This window comes from Monodelphis domestica, chromosome 3 (genome assembly GCF_027887165.1).
Source record: "Monodelphis domestica isolate mMonDom1 chromosome 3, mMonDom1.pri, whole genome shotgun sequence".
NCBI classification, from domain to species: Eukaryota; Metazoa; Chordata; class Mammalia; order Didelphimorphia; family Didelphidae; genus Monodelphis; species Monodelphis domestica.
The window spans coordinates 311,997,613-312,014,086 of NC_077229.1; the positions used below are offsets into that span (position 1 = coordinate 311,997,613).

Genomic DNA, 16,474 nt, shown 5'->3' on the forward strand with positions numbered 1-16,474 from the left:
CTGGAAAATAAGGGACTGCCCTTTGATTGGGGAATAGCTGAGCAAATTGTGGTATCTGTTGGTGATGGAATACTATTGTGCTAAAAGGAATAATGAACTGGAGGAATTCCACATGAACTGGAACAACCTCCAGGAACTGATGCAGAGCAAGAGGAGCAGAACCAGAAGAACATTGTACACAGAGACTGATACACTGTGGTATAAAGGAATGTAATGGACTTCTCTACTAATAGCAATGCAATGATCCAAGACAATTCTGAGGGACTTTTTAGAAAGAACGCTATCCACATCCAGAGAAAGACTGTGGGAATAGAAACACAGAAGAAAGACAACTGCCTGATCACATGAGTAAATAAGGGTATAATTGGGGATGTCGACTCTAAGAGATCACCCTAATGCAAATATTAATAATATGGAAATAGGTCTTGATCAATGACACATGTAAAACCCAGCAGAATTTTGTGTTGGCTATGGGAAGGGAGTGGTGTGGCAGAGGCTGGCACTAAAGAAAAAGTGCCAGGCTGAAGTGTGTGAAACTGATCACCTCAACAGGGGAGGGGCCCCAAGGGATTGGAATCTTGAGGAGAAGACTCTGGCTGATAGAGGAGTTGGTCTCTCAGTCAGGAAAAAACCAAAGAGAGAATGTGGGAAAAGGACTTTAAGAGTTACCCACTTTTCCTGCTGGTGACTGGAAATCTTTCCCCCCAACATTTCCAGTTGAAAAGACTATTGAAGAAGAAACCTGAGAAAGACATTTTAAATCTCTGTCTGACTTTACTTCAGCTCCTGTTGCCCTGAGTCTGAACTGTGGCCAAGGGGTCAAACCTGGGGTGAGTCAACCTGACTTTCTCTCAGGGGGCTCAGGCTGCCAAAGCCTGAGTTCACCCCCAAATTCAAGGAGGGAGGAAAAGGGTTTTAGACAGAGACAGAGACATCTTTTCCCCACTTTCCTTTCCCATTATTTCCTTGATAGTTATTCATTTGTATTATCCTGATTGAGTTGACAATAAAATAGTTATCTTTTCCCCAAGCTGTGAATCAAGTGTGAGTGAACAGATCAAGGGGAGACCCTTTGGTCTGGAGTAGTGGAGGGGGCACTAGAGGGACAAGAGCAACTCTGGGAGATCCACCTTAGCTGAAGAGGGAAGGCAGAATGGGGAAAATCTTCAAACCCCCTCTCCTCTCTCTGAGCCAACCTTAAACATCAGCTGTCTCCCCATAACCCCTTTTGATAAGGGAGGTTCTCCACTCTCTTTCCCCCTCTCTATAGTGAAAGTCTTATCTCTCTATATACAAATAAATGACCCCTTCAATACAGTGGGAGGAGGGGAGGGAAAGAACATGACTCATGTAACCATGGAAAAATATTCTAAATTAATTAATTAAATAAAAAATTTTAAGAGAAAGAAAGAAAGAAAGAAAGAAAGAGAGAGAGAGAGAGAGAGAGAGAGAGAGAGAGAGAGAGAGAGAGAGAGAGAGAGAGAGGGAGGGAGGGAGGGAGGGAGGGAGGAAGGAAGGAAGGAAGGAAGGAAGGAAGGAAGGAAGGAAGGAAGGAAGGAAGGAAGGAAGGAAGGAAGGAAGGAAGGAAGGAAGGAAAGAAGGAAGGAAGGAAGGAAGGAAGGAAGGAAGGAAGGAAGGAAGGAAGGAAGGAAGGAAGGAAGGAAGGAAGGAAGGAAGGAAGGAAGGAAGGAAGGAAGGAAGGAAGGAAGGAAGGAAGGAAGGAAATCATCCAATACACTGAGGATCTCCTCTGTCTTTGATACCATCAATGGTGAGAAGCCAAAAAAAGGGTCGGGGAATCATAAAACTGCAAAGAAAGAACATATACATTTTTCCTTTCATTTCACAAGTGGAAAAACTAAAGACCAATGACTTGCCCAAGCACTCAGAATGTCTATAGCCAAACTGAGTGGGATTTATAAGTAGGTCCCTTGACTTGGCTTCTGTTCTTTCACTATACCAGGCTACAAAAGTAGTAGGATTTGTTAAGGATTAGAAATGAAAGAAATTGAACTTGGCAGTGTGGGTAGCCACAACAATGTAAATGAAAAGGAAAATAAAATGAAGCAAATTCCATGTGCATTATATTAAGCAATTTTATATATTCAGATATCTTATTGTTTCAGTCGTATTTCAGTCATATGTTACTCTTCAGGACCCCATGTGGGGTTTTCTTGGCAAGGCTACTGGAGTGGTTTTCCACTTCCTTTTTCAGCTCATTTGTAGATGAGGAAACTGAGATAAACAGGGTTCAGTGACTTGCTTGGGTCACACAGCTGGTAAGTATCTGAGGCCAGATTTGAACTCAGGAATATGATCTTCTTGTTTCTATCTACTATCTCCACTCTATCTACTGCTCCACCCAGTTGTCCAATTCAGAAATGGCTATTATGTAAAAAACAATTGGGATCATTGAATCATCATCATCATCATCATCACCCCCATTATGGATTAGTTTCAAAGCTGTTTAGGCAGCTAGTTAGCACATTGGCTATACAACTAGAGGTGAATTCAGATCCAGTCTAGGATACTTACTGTAGCTGTGTGACTCTGGGCAAAGTCATTTAACTTCTGTCTACCTCAATTTCCACAGTTGTAAAATGGAGATAAAACACTAGTGCATATCTCACAAAATTTTATTAGGATCAAATGTGATGAATTTGTGAAGTGCTTAGCACAGAGCCTGATACACAGTAGGAGATTAATAAATGCTTATTCCCTTACTCCTTTCAAAATAGGCATGACCTTAACAAAGCTCCAATATGCTAGTTAACTACCTTTTCTGTGCCAAGTAACTTCATACTTTTACTTTTACTATATTAAACCAAAAATTCCTTAAGAAAGATTTTAAAGGCTGATCAGAACGCTTTGGGGTTCAGGAAGACAGAGAAAGGAAGAATTTTTGGATTAAACAGAGAATGGGACCTTTCCAAGCTCCCTCAAGTCATAACAACTCTACCCATGAATAAGTCTATCTCTGCTTGGGTTATTCTTTCAGAGTATTATCAGAGAATTTTATTCATTATATTTAACCTCATGGTGTGTCACCCTAAGGCTTATAAAATATCAGGCATGTCTCACTTCTTTTATTTAATCTTAACAATTCACGTCTTGTGTACCAGAGCATTCTCCCTCTCCCAAGCCCCACTTGCTTATTTTTAAAGTTCTGGTATCTGCAAATGTGAAAATAAATTAATCAATCCCCTATACAAAGTCCACAGGCAAACTAATCAATCCTGTCTACAAACTCTCCATATAAAATCCAATCATGTTCTCTTATACAGACTAGTGAGTAGCTGGAATCTAATATGATTTCCCTTCCATTTACCAAATACATCAAAGAAGATGGGGTTGATGGAGCCAGATTTCCAAAGTAAGGTAGGAAAGGAAGAAAGGAGAAAGACCCTGAATAAAACAGCAGCCAGAATTGCCTGCCTTTAGTGGGAAAGAAAAGAATCTCTTCAAGATTTATGTCTCTTTCTAAGCTTTATTAAAACCAGGGATGATCAGGGTAATTATCCCTTAAATGATTTACATCATGTGTGTTTACTATTGGCTAACATGCCTTTGGTTCTATTTCTTGGCGCCAAGCAGAGGGCCAACAGGGGCTATTTCAGCTCAGATGCTGAGAAACCAAGAACCACACAACAATCAGCCTTCTGCAAATTGGTGATTAACATGATGGCTAGACAGGTTTGTATGAGCATAACATCATTAATTAAATAACAGTTTAGTTAATCAAGATAGCAAAAGTAATTTGTGAGGATAAATATTTTATTAATGCACCCATCAATAACACAAAAGTAAAAGCAGATTCTTCAATTAATTTGTTTGTAATAATATTAAGGTTATGGGGAATGGGGAAAGATGGGGAAAATCTGTTTGAGGACCAGCAGACAGATAGCTGGATTTAAAACTTACAGTATGGCTTGTCTTCGTCTTACTTTCTGCTAATGTTACTATATTCTGATATGTGGCCAAAATTCTTAGTGCATCATCTTTCAAGACAACATTAGTGTCCATTAGTGAACCATTGTACCTGACAGTGAAATTTTAAGAGTTTCTCTGGTTCTATATCACTTCATTTTTCTTATGATGGAAATCTCCATATCAAATTTATAGGAAAATGTTTACAAGAGGCAGGAAAATGCTGTAACCATAATTTAAAGAGCTACAACTTCCTTCCTGTCTATAAAAGATCCTGTTTAAACTATATATTATGGCAAAGAAGAAATAGATTTCCTAACTCCCTTCAGGCTAAACAATGAACAATTTTGGAAAACAACTCACTCAACAGATACTTTTTGAGTGCCTACTATGTGCTAACCACTGTAGTAGGTTCTAAAGCTATTAACAGCTAAAAGGAATGTCCCTGCCTAGAAGGAGCTTCTGTCTGGGGAGATAATATGTAAATAAATGTGTTTAAATGTAAAAGTTTATAATTTTGTAAAATACACATATATGCAATTATGCCTGGGGAACTAGTATAAGTATATGCAAAAGCAGAATATATATTTAGGGGAGGGAAACAATAATAGGCTAGGGGTAGGTTGAGAAAACTTTAATATTTAAAAAATCACTTTAAGCAGAATTTTAATGAAAATAAAGAATTCTAAGGGAACAGGGTAACTGGGTGATACAGTAGATAGACCATTGGGCCTGGAGAGTCAGGAAGATCAGAGTTCAAATTTGACCTCAAATATTTCCTAACTACATGATCCTGGGCAAGCCACTTAACCCTGTTTGCCTCAGTTTCTTCATCTGTAAAATGAGCTAGAGAAAGAAATGACAAGACAAGCCACCCCAGTATTTTAGGGTGTATGGGGTGCTAAGGGAGGAGTAATATCTTTGGTCTGAAGGGCTTGTCGTGCTCTCCTAGGGCAGCTCTCCAGCCTCTGACCCTCACCTGACACCCAGCTCTCACTTGTGGCTCCCAGTAGCTGCTAGCATATGGCTGCGGCCACACCCCGGGCAACAGCTTCGACAGGCAGCCTAAACCTTGTGAGGGTAGCCATTGGGTGGTAGACCCCTGGTGAACCAGGGCTTTGCTCACCCAGCATGTGAAAACTGCTTTGGCTGAACAGAAGGAAGAAACCAACAAGAAGGTTCAGCAGCTGAGAGGGCGACGCAACAAAGCACTGTGGAATGCTCAGGGCGTGTTGGAGCACAAAGGACAACACGGCCATCCAATGCAGCTGAGGAAGTCTCCAGATGTAACGATCGTGCCACTGGACCCAGGCTTCCAACACCGAGAGAGTGGGACTGTCTCTGTGCATCGACTTTTCCACTTAAATCTCCTTCACGCACAAGTGTTTTTGTGCACACTCGTCTACATCACAGATGAAAGCGCACAAAGACAATCGTCATCCTCGGTTACCAAGAGACTACTACTACTATTTTAGCCAAGAAAATTCCAAAAGGGCTGACAAAGAGACAATACTGAAATGACTGATCAACAACAAGGGGCCAGATGGGATGAGAGTTCATTCAGATTTGGAGCCTGTGCAAAGATCTAGATATGGGAAATAAAGTATTGTGAAGAAGGAACATAAGAAAGTCAGTTTGACTTGAGGGAAGGAAGTAATGTATGGTAAGATTAAGGGGTAGGTTGGGACCAGATTTTAAAGAATTTTAAAAGTCAAACATGGGAGCTTATTATTATTTATCTAGAAGCCATTAGGAACCTTTGGAGCTCATGAGTGAAGGAGTTAAGGGGTTAGAATTACACCTTTAAAAAAAACAAACCACTTTGGTAACTATGTGGAAAATTGTTTTGGAGAGGAGAGATTTTTGAGGCAGAAAACATTGTACATTTTTGGATTAGTCTAGGGCTTTTGTATTGTAGGGGAAACTAGAAGAATCATATTTGTGTGTATGTGTGAAAGCAAAACTCTGGGGAAAAAAGAATCCAAATGAATTTCTATATGCCAGTGTGTACCTTTTGTGTTATTCCATCCATAGTGTATATTCTACTTCAAAAGATCTGTGATTTCACTAGCATGGGATTTCTTTCCACCAATGCAGAATACATTCTTCCCCTTCCCACCTTAATAAATTGTCTTCATGAATTTCATGGTCAAAAGAAAGTAACTTCATAGCAAATCTTGTGAAAAAAAAAAAACTTTTAAAATTAGATTGGCACTCACAAGTTGAAAAGCATCCAGAGTAGAATAACCGGAGCCTTGAATCCATGCCATGAATTTCCATTGGAAGTGGAGATGCTAGTTAGCTTCTAGAATAGAAGAATGAATAAGGATGCAACAGCTTTCTTCAAGTATTCAAAAGGTAGTAAAGCAGAATTCAATTTGACTCTAGCAGGAACAACTAGGAACCCTGAGTGAAAGTTATATAGAAGTAAATTGAATAAGGTTTGGAAGTATCAAAAAGGAGTAGGCTGTCTTTCAAGGTAGCAGAATCTCTCTAATCAGATATCTTCAAGCAAAAACTACAGGTGGGGATTCTTAGAGGCAAAGGTTAGACAAGATGAATTCACACTGTGGTTCCTTCCTTTTAAGTTCTATGATTCTGTTCTTGAATGACAGTGAGTACTCGAAGCATTTCAAGTTTGGTAGAACATGTCAAATCTTATGTTCCCTTGGCTTCAAAAAATTCAAGGTTACTTTCAGCCATGAGGGAGGAGGTTAGTGAAGGATCAGACATTCATAATTTCAAATATTCAACTCATCAGAGTCTATCACACCCCAGATTGAATCAAGGCTGCCACATTACTTGTATAATAAAAGTTAGGGGTCAAATTTGCCTGAAATAGTGAATTGTCCCCTAGCAGAGATCTATGAGAAAGGGATGAATAACCATTTTTCACAGATGTTTTGGAGGAGATTTGTATTCAGAAATATATTGTACTGGACGGCCTCTGGAATTCTATGATTCTCTGATATGTTGTGAATATATCGGCATGGCCACTTCCAGGCTTCATTTCTGGGGACCCCTACATCCACCCTCTGCTCTCTCTCTCCAGTAGTACTCCTTCTCCAAATGCAATGCAAGAAAATACTTCATGTCCCTAAGAATTTAATACTGCAGTGTTGATTGCCCTTGGTAGTCTTGCTGAAGAAATGTTCAGATCTGGAAAGGACCTCATTTGCATGCTGTATGATCTCTGCCACTTGCTAGAAGTCAGTAATGCAGTTAATGTGGGAATCCTTCATTTGTGTACCTTGCTTGTCATTTAGTTATGATGAGACAGCCAAGAAAACAGAATGAAAATTCATCTTCCTGGGACACTAAGAATGCTCTCCCTAGGAAAAAAGGTGAAGGAGAGAGGGCTATATTTTACTTGAGGATTATATTATACTAGAACTATAGAAAATAAATAGACTTCCTAGAACCAAGGTACTAACAAGACCTTGGACTGACAATTGAAAAGGTCCCTCACCCAGAGTCAAAACATTTTGATGTATCTTCACTTCCCTCCCACCAAAACTGAGATGAAAAACACATCGTGTGACTGCAGTTGTGATAAATCATCCCTCAGCACTCCTGCTTCTAGCAGAAGAACAGTCCAAGGGGCATGCTTAGAATTCTCAGGGTGATTTCAGAGTTCTCCTGGCATTCTAAATGAGAAGAGAATATCAAGTAGCCAACAAAACACCTGTACAGTAGTTGTCCAAAATGCAGTGTTCCTCTCGCCCCAATCCCCAGTTAAGTATTATTTAATCCTTAATTCTAAGTCTGTATAACTGTTATTGTTTGGTTGTTTCAATCATTTCTAACTCTTCATGACCTCATTTTGGGGGGCTTGGGGGCAAAGATAATAGAGTGGTTTCCCATTTCATTCTCCAGCTCATTTTACAGAGGAGAAAATTGAGGAAAACAGGGTTAAATGACTTGCCCACAGACACACAACTATTAAGTATCTGAGGCCAGATTTGAACTCAAGAGGATTTCTTCCTGGCTCCAAGCCTGGCGCTGTAACCATTGCACCGTTTAGTGGCCCCTAATGCAACAAAATTAGCCCAGACTTTTTCTAGGGCAGCAAGGTAAGTCTGTGGATTGAGATCCAGGCCTAGAGATGGGAGGTTCCAGGTTCAAATATGACCTCAGGTACTTTCTTGCTGTGTGACCCTGGGCAAGTCATTTAACCTCCATTGCCTAGTCCTTACCACTCTTCTGCCTTAGAGCCAACTCACAGTATTGGTTCTAAGATGGAAGGTAAGGGTTTAAAAAAATTAGTACTTTTTCTAATGGAAACTTTAATTCATCCACCAAGATAATAACAAATAACTAACATTTATGTAGCACTTTTTAACATTTACAAATTTCTTTATACATATTATCTTCTTTAACTGAAGATCATAGCATGTGACACTAGAATTTTAGCTCCTTGAGGACACAGAATATTTCATTTTTGTCTTTGTATCTGCAATTCCCAGCAAATTCCCTAAAGCCACCACACAAGGATCTTTCAAGATTGGGTCTCCAAATATCATTTTCATTTTATTAAGAAAGAAATTGAAGGTTAAATGATCTGCTTAGGGTCACATGGCTAATAAGTGCCAGAGGCAAGATTCAAACCCAGATTATTCTGACTTCAAATCTGTCCTTCCATGAAAAATGAAAACTATCCTGCTCCAGAGAAAGAACTGTGGAAGTCGGAATGCAGATGAAGACATATGATTTATCACTTGTTTATTTGGGTATATGTTTGGGGGTTTGAGTTCTATAAGATTATTCACTTACAAAAATGAATAATATGGAAATATGTTTTGCATGATAATATATGTATAACCCAGATTGAACTGCTTATCAGCTCTGGAAGGGACAAGGGAAACAAGGGAGACAATATGGATCATATAACTTCAAATCCCTAAAAAAATGTTTAATGTTGATTGCAGTATTGTAGCAAATATTGTTGATCCAAAAACTTATGTGTAAATATGTTATTAAAATTAATAATAATAATAATAATCAAAGGAGAAAATAAGTCAGAACTAGAAGAGACCTGAGGATCAAAGACCTAATGTTAGCAACTGCCTTAGAGGTCATTTAATCCAACTTTTTATACATGAGAAACTAAGAAACCAGAATGCTGTCCTGGATAGATAGTGTAGGCTGACTACCACTCACTCTGCTGGTTAAATCAGTCAGGAAACATTTATTAAGCACTTATTATGTGCTAGGCAATGGAGGTGCAAAGATAAAAAATTTAAAGAGTTCCTGTCTTTAAGAAGTTTACATTCTATTGAATTCTGTACAGTGATAGTGCCAGGAGTAATATAGAAAATATTAATAAAGATTATTAAGTCTTGGGAAAGACACTGGGTCACATATGGGGATGGGGGAGTTGTCTGTTATCGCTGTTGCTAATCAAGGTATAGACTTCAGAAGAGAAATAGATTTTAGAGGTGAACATCTGGTTAAGAATATGATTTCTAAGAATGAGATCTTGATTTCTAGGCTTTGACAAAATATAATAATAACATGATTGTGGCCAGAATTATTAAAAAATATTTAATTTAATTCAATTAAGAATATATTCAAGAGAGGCAGGTAGGTGGCTCAATGGATAGAGAGCCAGGCCTAGAGATGGGAGGTCCTGGGTTCAAATATGGCTTCTTAGGTCTGTGACCCTGGACAAATCACTTAACCCCAATTGACTAGCCCTTACCACTCTTCTGCCTTAGAACCCATATTTAGTATCAATTTCAAGCCAGAAGGCAAGGGTTTTTTTTTAAAGAAAAGCATTATTAAGAATGTACTTATTAAGAATATTCAGTTGCCTTTCCTCTTATTAATTTAATCAAAAAGATTCTAAATTGTAAATGAAGGAGAACGTGCCTACATAGTACAGGAGTACAAATAGCAATAGGTAACTCAAAATTCGAAAGAGGCAACAACAAAGCCAGCAAAAAGAAACATAGCTTTCAAGACCTATATACAAACACCCAGAGTACCAGTAATAAGGAAGATGATTTAGAGATCAAAATGCAAGTCAACAAATTTAACTTCAAAAGTACAGTTGAGGGGTTTTTTGGGATGAGACCTATGGTTAGAATGGAAATATAATTAGAACTGAAGTTGTGATGTTTCAGGTAATTCCAAAAAAGGAGGAGCTGCAGTTATTATTTCTGGTGAACAGACAATAAACTTTCATAAAGACAATAGTGATCAACAGAAAAACTATAATTTGTGTAAGGGCTCCATAAACAGTGAAACAATATCATTAGTAATCCATCAAATGGTCTATCTATAAAAGCAAAGCTAATTGAATTGCAAAAAGTTAGCACTTTAACAGTTATAGGAGATTTTAATTTTCCTCTTTCTGAGTTAGTAAATTTTAAAGAGAGATAAAATGGAAATCATAGTGCTGAAGAATCTTTTTAAGAGCTACAAGTCTTTAATAGATACAACTTAAATAACCATTTGGTAAATACAATCCTTTTACAGATACATCTTAGTTGACCTCTTGATAGATACAAACTTTAATTAGATGTAGCTTTAAAAAACACATCTTAATTTTTATGTAACTTTATACAAAATATAGGCACATTATAAGGAAAAACTTTTTTTCTTTTTTTTAGTATAAAAAAATGAAAGTAAACTAAGTTTGAAAACTAATACTAAAAGTAAATAATGGAACAGAGTTGAGTTAATTTCCAATTGAATTTCTACTGAATTCTGCTTTTATATAAAAACATACTTGTAACCCATCCTTTTTAGCATGGGAAGATGTTTCTCCACAGTTCTCTTAGAGTTTCAGAGATAATATTCTTATATTCCAGAAAATGATGGTTTCCACAATTGTTGCCTTATTTGCATTGCAGCCAGGAATCAATTAAGCCAGATAGCATTTATTAAGTACCTATTGTATTTAGAAATTGTGTTAGACAGTGGGTATACAAAAACAAGAAGGAAATGACAAACTACTCCCATATCTTTGCTAAGAGAACCCCAAATGGAGACACAAACTACCCAACTCAAAAAACTATTGAACAACAACACAAACAGAAATTAATAGGCATTGGTCTCAAGAAGCTTACATTCTTGGTATATATTTTTGGTTCTTAACAAACTTGTCTATTAAGTGGTGAATGAGAGGATCATAAAGACTTGAATAATGCTATAATATATTCACCACATCTAAGTGTTTCCTAGACCCTCCCTTTCAAGGTCACTCTCTATCTCAAGATCTTTGTATCACAAGAAGGCCATGGTGTCACACTAAGAAGCTCTTTGACCTTTTGTTGGGAAAGAGAGATCCTCTGCTATGGTGTGACTATCATTTGAACTGGTCATTCTTCAATACCTAAAGGAAGAAATTGGGGTCATTGTGTTAAGAATGGACTTTAATATATATTAGAAACACTTGATCAATACTGCTTATACTATAAAAAGTTCCAATTGATATGATGAAAAAGAAATATTGTCATTTCTTTGCTATATGTGTCTACATATATATGTAGTCATGTGATATTATTTCCAACCAATGTATAGTTGCAAAGTATTTTATATAATTTTCTAATTTGGACCTTCTCTCTTCTCCTCAATACTCTCCCCTCCCATAATACCTTCTCCCCTTCTCTTTCAGCAGAGGACCCAGCCTCATACTTTATAGTGAAAAGGGACAATGTTCTTTCCTCCATTACTCATGTCTTAGATGAAGATGTGACCCTTCTCCCTATCAAAGCCAACTCTTCCACTCATCTCTCTGGCTCTGGCTCTCTCTGTGTCTCTCTGTGTCTGTCTGTCTTTCTGTCCCTGTCTTAATCTCTATCTCTCTGTCTGTCTCTCTGTCTAAGTCTCTATCTGTCTGTCTCTATTGATTAGCCCTTCCAAAAAAGATGTCCCTTAGGTCTGTCAAATTCAACATGTGAAAAACAGAACTCATTATCTTTCCTCACCTAACTCACCATTCTTCCTTACCTCCCTATTTCTGTTCATGGTTCCACCATCTTTCTACTCACTCAGGTTCAAAATTTAGGAATATTCATAAATTCATCACTCTTCCTCACCTATATCCAAAAAATCAGCATATACCTTACTCTACTTCCATAACATCTCTTACATCTTCTTTTTCTATACTTTCATGGTCACCACCCTAGTCTGGACCATTTTTAATTCTTACCTAGACTATTACAATAGTCTCTCAATTAATCTTCTCTACTCTTACTTCCTCCTCCCCAACTCTTCCTCCTCACATTTGCCAAAGTAATATCTCTAAAGCATAGAAGAGATCATATCACATTCTCCCCCATTCCAAAAATCTCCAGCTCCCTATTGCCTTTGGAATGTCCAAAGATCATCAGATCATATACCTACTAGGAAGCCATATAGTATAAATCTCCTATGTTTCGCATTTATAGCTCTTCACAATCTGACTCTCACTAAACTTTCTTGGTTCCTAATGACATAAGTAACCTTCCTTTGGAGCAGAGAGCAAGCATTCCCCTAAGGGGAAAAGAATCTGAAAGAAAGCCACAAAAGAAAGTGGGATTTCCTTCCCCTTATTCCCTTACTCTCAAATGGCTGTTTAGCCTGCCTTGCTCCCAAGGAACAACTGTTTCTTTTATGTCAGTCTTCTTTTTTCAGCCAACTAGTCCTACTTGTTTTTCTTAAAATCTTTGCCCTTTGCCCTTTGCCTGGAATGCCCTCCCCACTCACATCTGCTTTTTAGAATTCCTAGCTCCCTTCAAAGATTGGCTCAAGACCCTTTCTGATCCTCTGAGCTTCTAAGACTTTCTCCTCCAAATTAGCTTATATTTACCATAGCTATATTCTGTATATATCTATGTTTACATAGGATTATAGGACCATCAATTTAGACTCCAGAAGTATCTTAGAGATCATTGAATCTAACCACCTCAATTTATGGCTGAGGAAACATCACTTCCCTCACATATAGACTTGAGTGCCAGAATCGTTTCAGGGTGTTCTTCCACCTTTATAACTTTATCACCGCACACCTCTCATAACACATATTCACTTAATAAATGTCTGCTGATTGATCCTTACAATAGCCTCTGAGATAAGTATTACACTTCCTTCAACAGTTAATTCCAAAATAAATATTCTGAAAAGTCCATGATCATTTAAAGCACACTAACCATAGTTTCCAATTTCAATTAAATACCTCTGCCTCTGTTCAGGATCTACCTGGGTAACTTTCTCTAATCTTATTAACACTAATGGGAATTGAAGATGCATTTCAAGATGATAGTTGTTAGTTAAAAATACAAGGACACTTCCATTATCAAATGGTAGTAGTTAATCCAGGGCATTCTTTATCTGCTAATTGCACAAGCTGTAATTGAGATTCGTGCTTTACATAAATTCAGGACAGCTTTCTGACACTCATTGTTTTGTTTCTCTTCTACAGTTGATTGGCTTTGTGTATGCCTGTTATGTGATCAGTGTTTTCATGGAGGAAGAAGACAGCTGTAAGTACTGACTGCACTTACATCTCTGGAGCTGCTAAGAGTGAGGCACTTGCTTGGTTAATTGTTTTCTGAGTTACTAAATCACTCATCTTTGGGATTAAAAAGGACCCAAATCAGGATGGCTAATATGCTGATGGAAAGTTGTTTCCTCAAAGTTTGTGCTGAAATATACCCTATTATGTTGAATAATCCTGGTTGCTAGTCATTTCATCTTTAGTCCATTCTAGTACCTTGTACTGAGTGCTCATTGCAAGATACTGTGATAAGTAGACACTGAATAATCCCATTAACTAATGATCACATTTTTAAAAGGGAGAGGAAAAATGCCTTCTCATTAGTAATTAGAAATAATGGAAAATTGGAAGTTTGATCATCTCCAGTTGCTTTAGAAATTGTAAAGATAAGACACTCCCAGTTGTAAACATAAAGACATATCAAAATTATGTTTTATGTTTACCAATATGTGAACATGTGATATTCTACTAAGTAGAATATAAGCTCTTTAAGACCCAAGACTGTCTCATTTTGTATTTATATCCCAAAACAGTGACTTGCACACAGTAAACATTGTTAGCTATAAGCAGAAAGGATGCAAGAAAGGGGAATAAATGCTTGCCACCATTGAATACAGCTTGAAAACTCACTGTTAATATGTTGTCTGGAAAGATGTGAGGAGCAAGCAGGAAGTAACAACAATGAAACATAACTTAAAAGGCCAATTGGGGGGACTAGGTGAGGAAATCAATGCCAATGCAAAAGAGAACAAGTATAAAAATGCATCACAGCAAATTGGGAGCTAGCTACCAGAATAAGAAGCAAAAGTAACTGAGCTGTAGACAGAAACTTCCTAATAGAAAATGATTCATCCTCTTCTCTTTGAAGATGCTTTTAGGAACTTGCTACAACCACACAAATCATATTTGAGTGATACTGACCCCAAACCGCACCAAATAGGCAAGGCATTTGATCATTTTAAAAATCACTGAAAACAAGCAAAAAATCTAAGCAGTTATTGCTACCTGACTCATCCAAAGGTATTTTACATGAACTGTCTCATATACTGTATCCCATTTAACATGGCATAAACCTTGATGAATGTCAAATCTAACCCTTCATTTTACAGTTGTAAAAACATTGAAATCGGTTCAATGACTTGGATAGGATCACATCAATACCAAGGAGCAAAGTCAGGATTTAAACTCAAGCCCCTTGCTGCCAAATGCTTCGTTCTGTACTCTGCTGACTCTACCAGGTTCATTTGTTATCAGTAGGGAGATGCAAAAAAGAGGATGAGTTCTTGTCATTACCAATGCATCATGAAAACCTACTAAAGCAGGAGTGGCTTCACCAAGTTGGGGTATCTAAAAAGGAAGATGGCACTGATGAAGTGAAACTGGGCTTATCCTGAGACTGACCTTGGAGAAAATATACATAATAAACTCCCAAAATACATCATATGTTGGAAACTGTTCCCAGTTTCAACAAACTCCTACAGTGCAATCTAGATGGGAAACCAGGCAATTTATTGCAGTTCCATGTTTATTTTTATTCAAATAACTAGATATTTCAGAGAGTCAGAGAAAACACAATTTATCAACACAACAGGTATTACCTTCTAGTGATTCATGTGACCAAAATGCAGGCTCAGTTTTCTTGGCTAAATATTTCACAAATATTTGAATAGTGTCCTCTGTTCTTGGATACATTTGGAAATAGTTCTGTGCTTCACCAGATAGTGATATATAATTCTAGCTTATCATCAGATTGGCTCATTTTAAAGGTATTGCTTAGGGTTCCCCCCCCCCATCATTTAAGTTTCCTGTATAAGATACAAAATACATTTTTCTTTCAAAAAATTGGGAGTAGGGTGATGAAGGGAGATGACATAAAATTTTTTCCTTAACTAGAGAGCCTTCCCATATGAATAAACTTTAAAAGATTATGTAAAGACTAAGCCAAATATTGAAAGGAGGGAAATTTTGCTTAATTAAAATGATTTTTTATAGTCTTGCCACTTTTATTCTTATATACAGGTTGTCTTTCACTAAAATTATGATGAATTACATTTTTAATGTCTGGGGACATCTGATGGACCCCCCACCCTTTCAGGGGATTTGTGATATTAAAACCATTTTTATAATATGTTTGAATCCTGTACAAATGTGTGTTATACATATGTGTATGATTCTATAGCTATATTGTTTTCAATCCATTCTCTTCCTGTTCTCTCCTTACCATACCTTCCATAAAGATTAAGGTTTATCAAGTGCCCTTGCCAAGGGAGACTGTACTCAGACAGAAGGAAAATTAGAAAAAAAAATTTTTTTTAAACCCTTATCTTCTGTCTTAGAATCAATACTGTGTATTGGTTCTAAGGCAGAAGAGCAGTAAGGGCTAGGAAGTGGGGATCAAGTGACTTGTCCAGGGTCACACAACTAGGATGTGTCTGAGGTCACATTAGAACCTAGAACCTCCTGTCTCTAGGTCTGGCTCTCAATCCACTGAGCCACCCAGCTGTCCCCAGAAACTTTTTTAAGGAAACAGTTTAGAGGGAAGGACAAGAAGGAAGTGCTCTGTTTGAATTTATATAGAGGATTCAAATCTGGCTTCAGACATTTCCTAGCTTTGAGACCCTGGGCAAGTCACTTAACCTCAGTTGCCTAATCCTTACCAATATTCTGCACTGGAATCAGTAGGTAGTATCAGTTCCAAGACAGAAGGTAAGGGTTTGTTTGTTTTCTTTTTTTTTTTTTAATGACTGACCAAGTATCTTGAACATTACCCAAATAGGAATCAGTCTAAATGTATTTCAGTGACTGATGTAAACCTCAAAATTCCTTAGACTTATAAATGTTGGAAATTTCACCATTGGGATATTTCATACTTGGAAATTTTCTTACTGATAGTCTATTGGAATGGGAACCCCATTGGCATGGGAGGTTCCTTCTCTTCCCTTCTTAAGGTTACTTTAGGACAGAAACCTTTTGCTGAACAATGGAAAGGACTTTGACCTATGCTTAAGCATAGAACAGGAATTTCTTTGAGTCATGATTGATTTTAGAATTGATACAATGGAG

At 37.5% G+C, this 16,474-nt stretch overlaps 1 protein-coding gene and 1 long non-coding RNA gene across 3 annotated transcripts in view; one reads left to right on the forward strand and one right to left on the reverse strand.

The window, feature by feature from the left end:
* The window catches only part of NKAIN3 (sodium/potassium transporting ATPase interacting 3), an 868,360-nt gene that overhangs the window by 770,987 nt on the left and 80,899 nt on the right, over window positions 1-16,474 (forward strand). Inside the window, exon 5 of the mRNA XM_007487063.3 lies at window positions 13,337-13,397. Coding sequence (XP_007487125.2) covers window positions 13,337-13,397 — 61 coding nt within the window. The remainder of the gene's footprint in view (window positions 1-13,336; window positions 13,398-16,474) is intronic.
* The window catches only part of LOC130458414 (uncharacterized), a 92,498-nt gene that overhangs the window by 7,397 nt on the left and 68,627 nt on the right, over window positions 1-16,474 (reverse strand). The window lies entirely within an intron of this gene.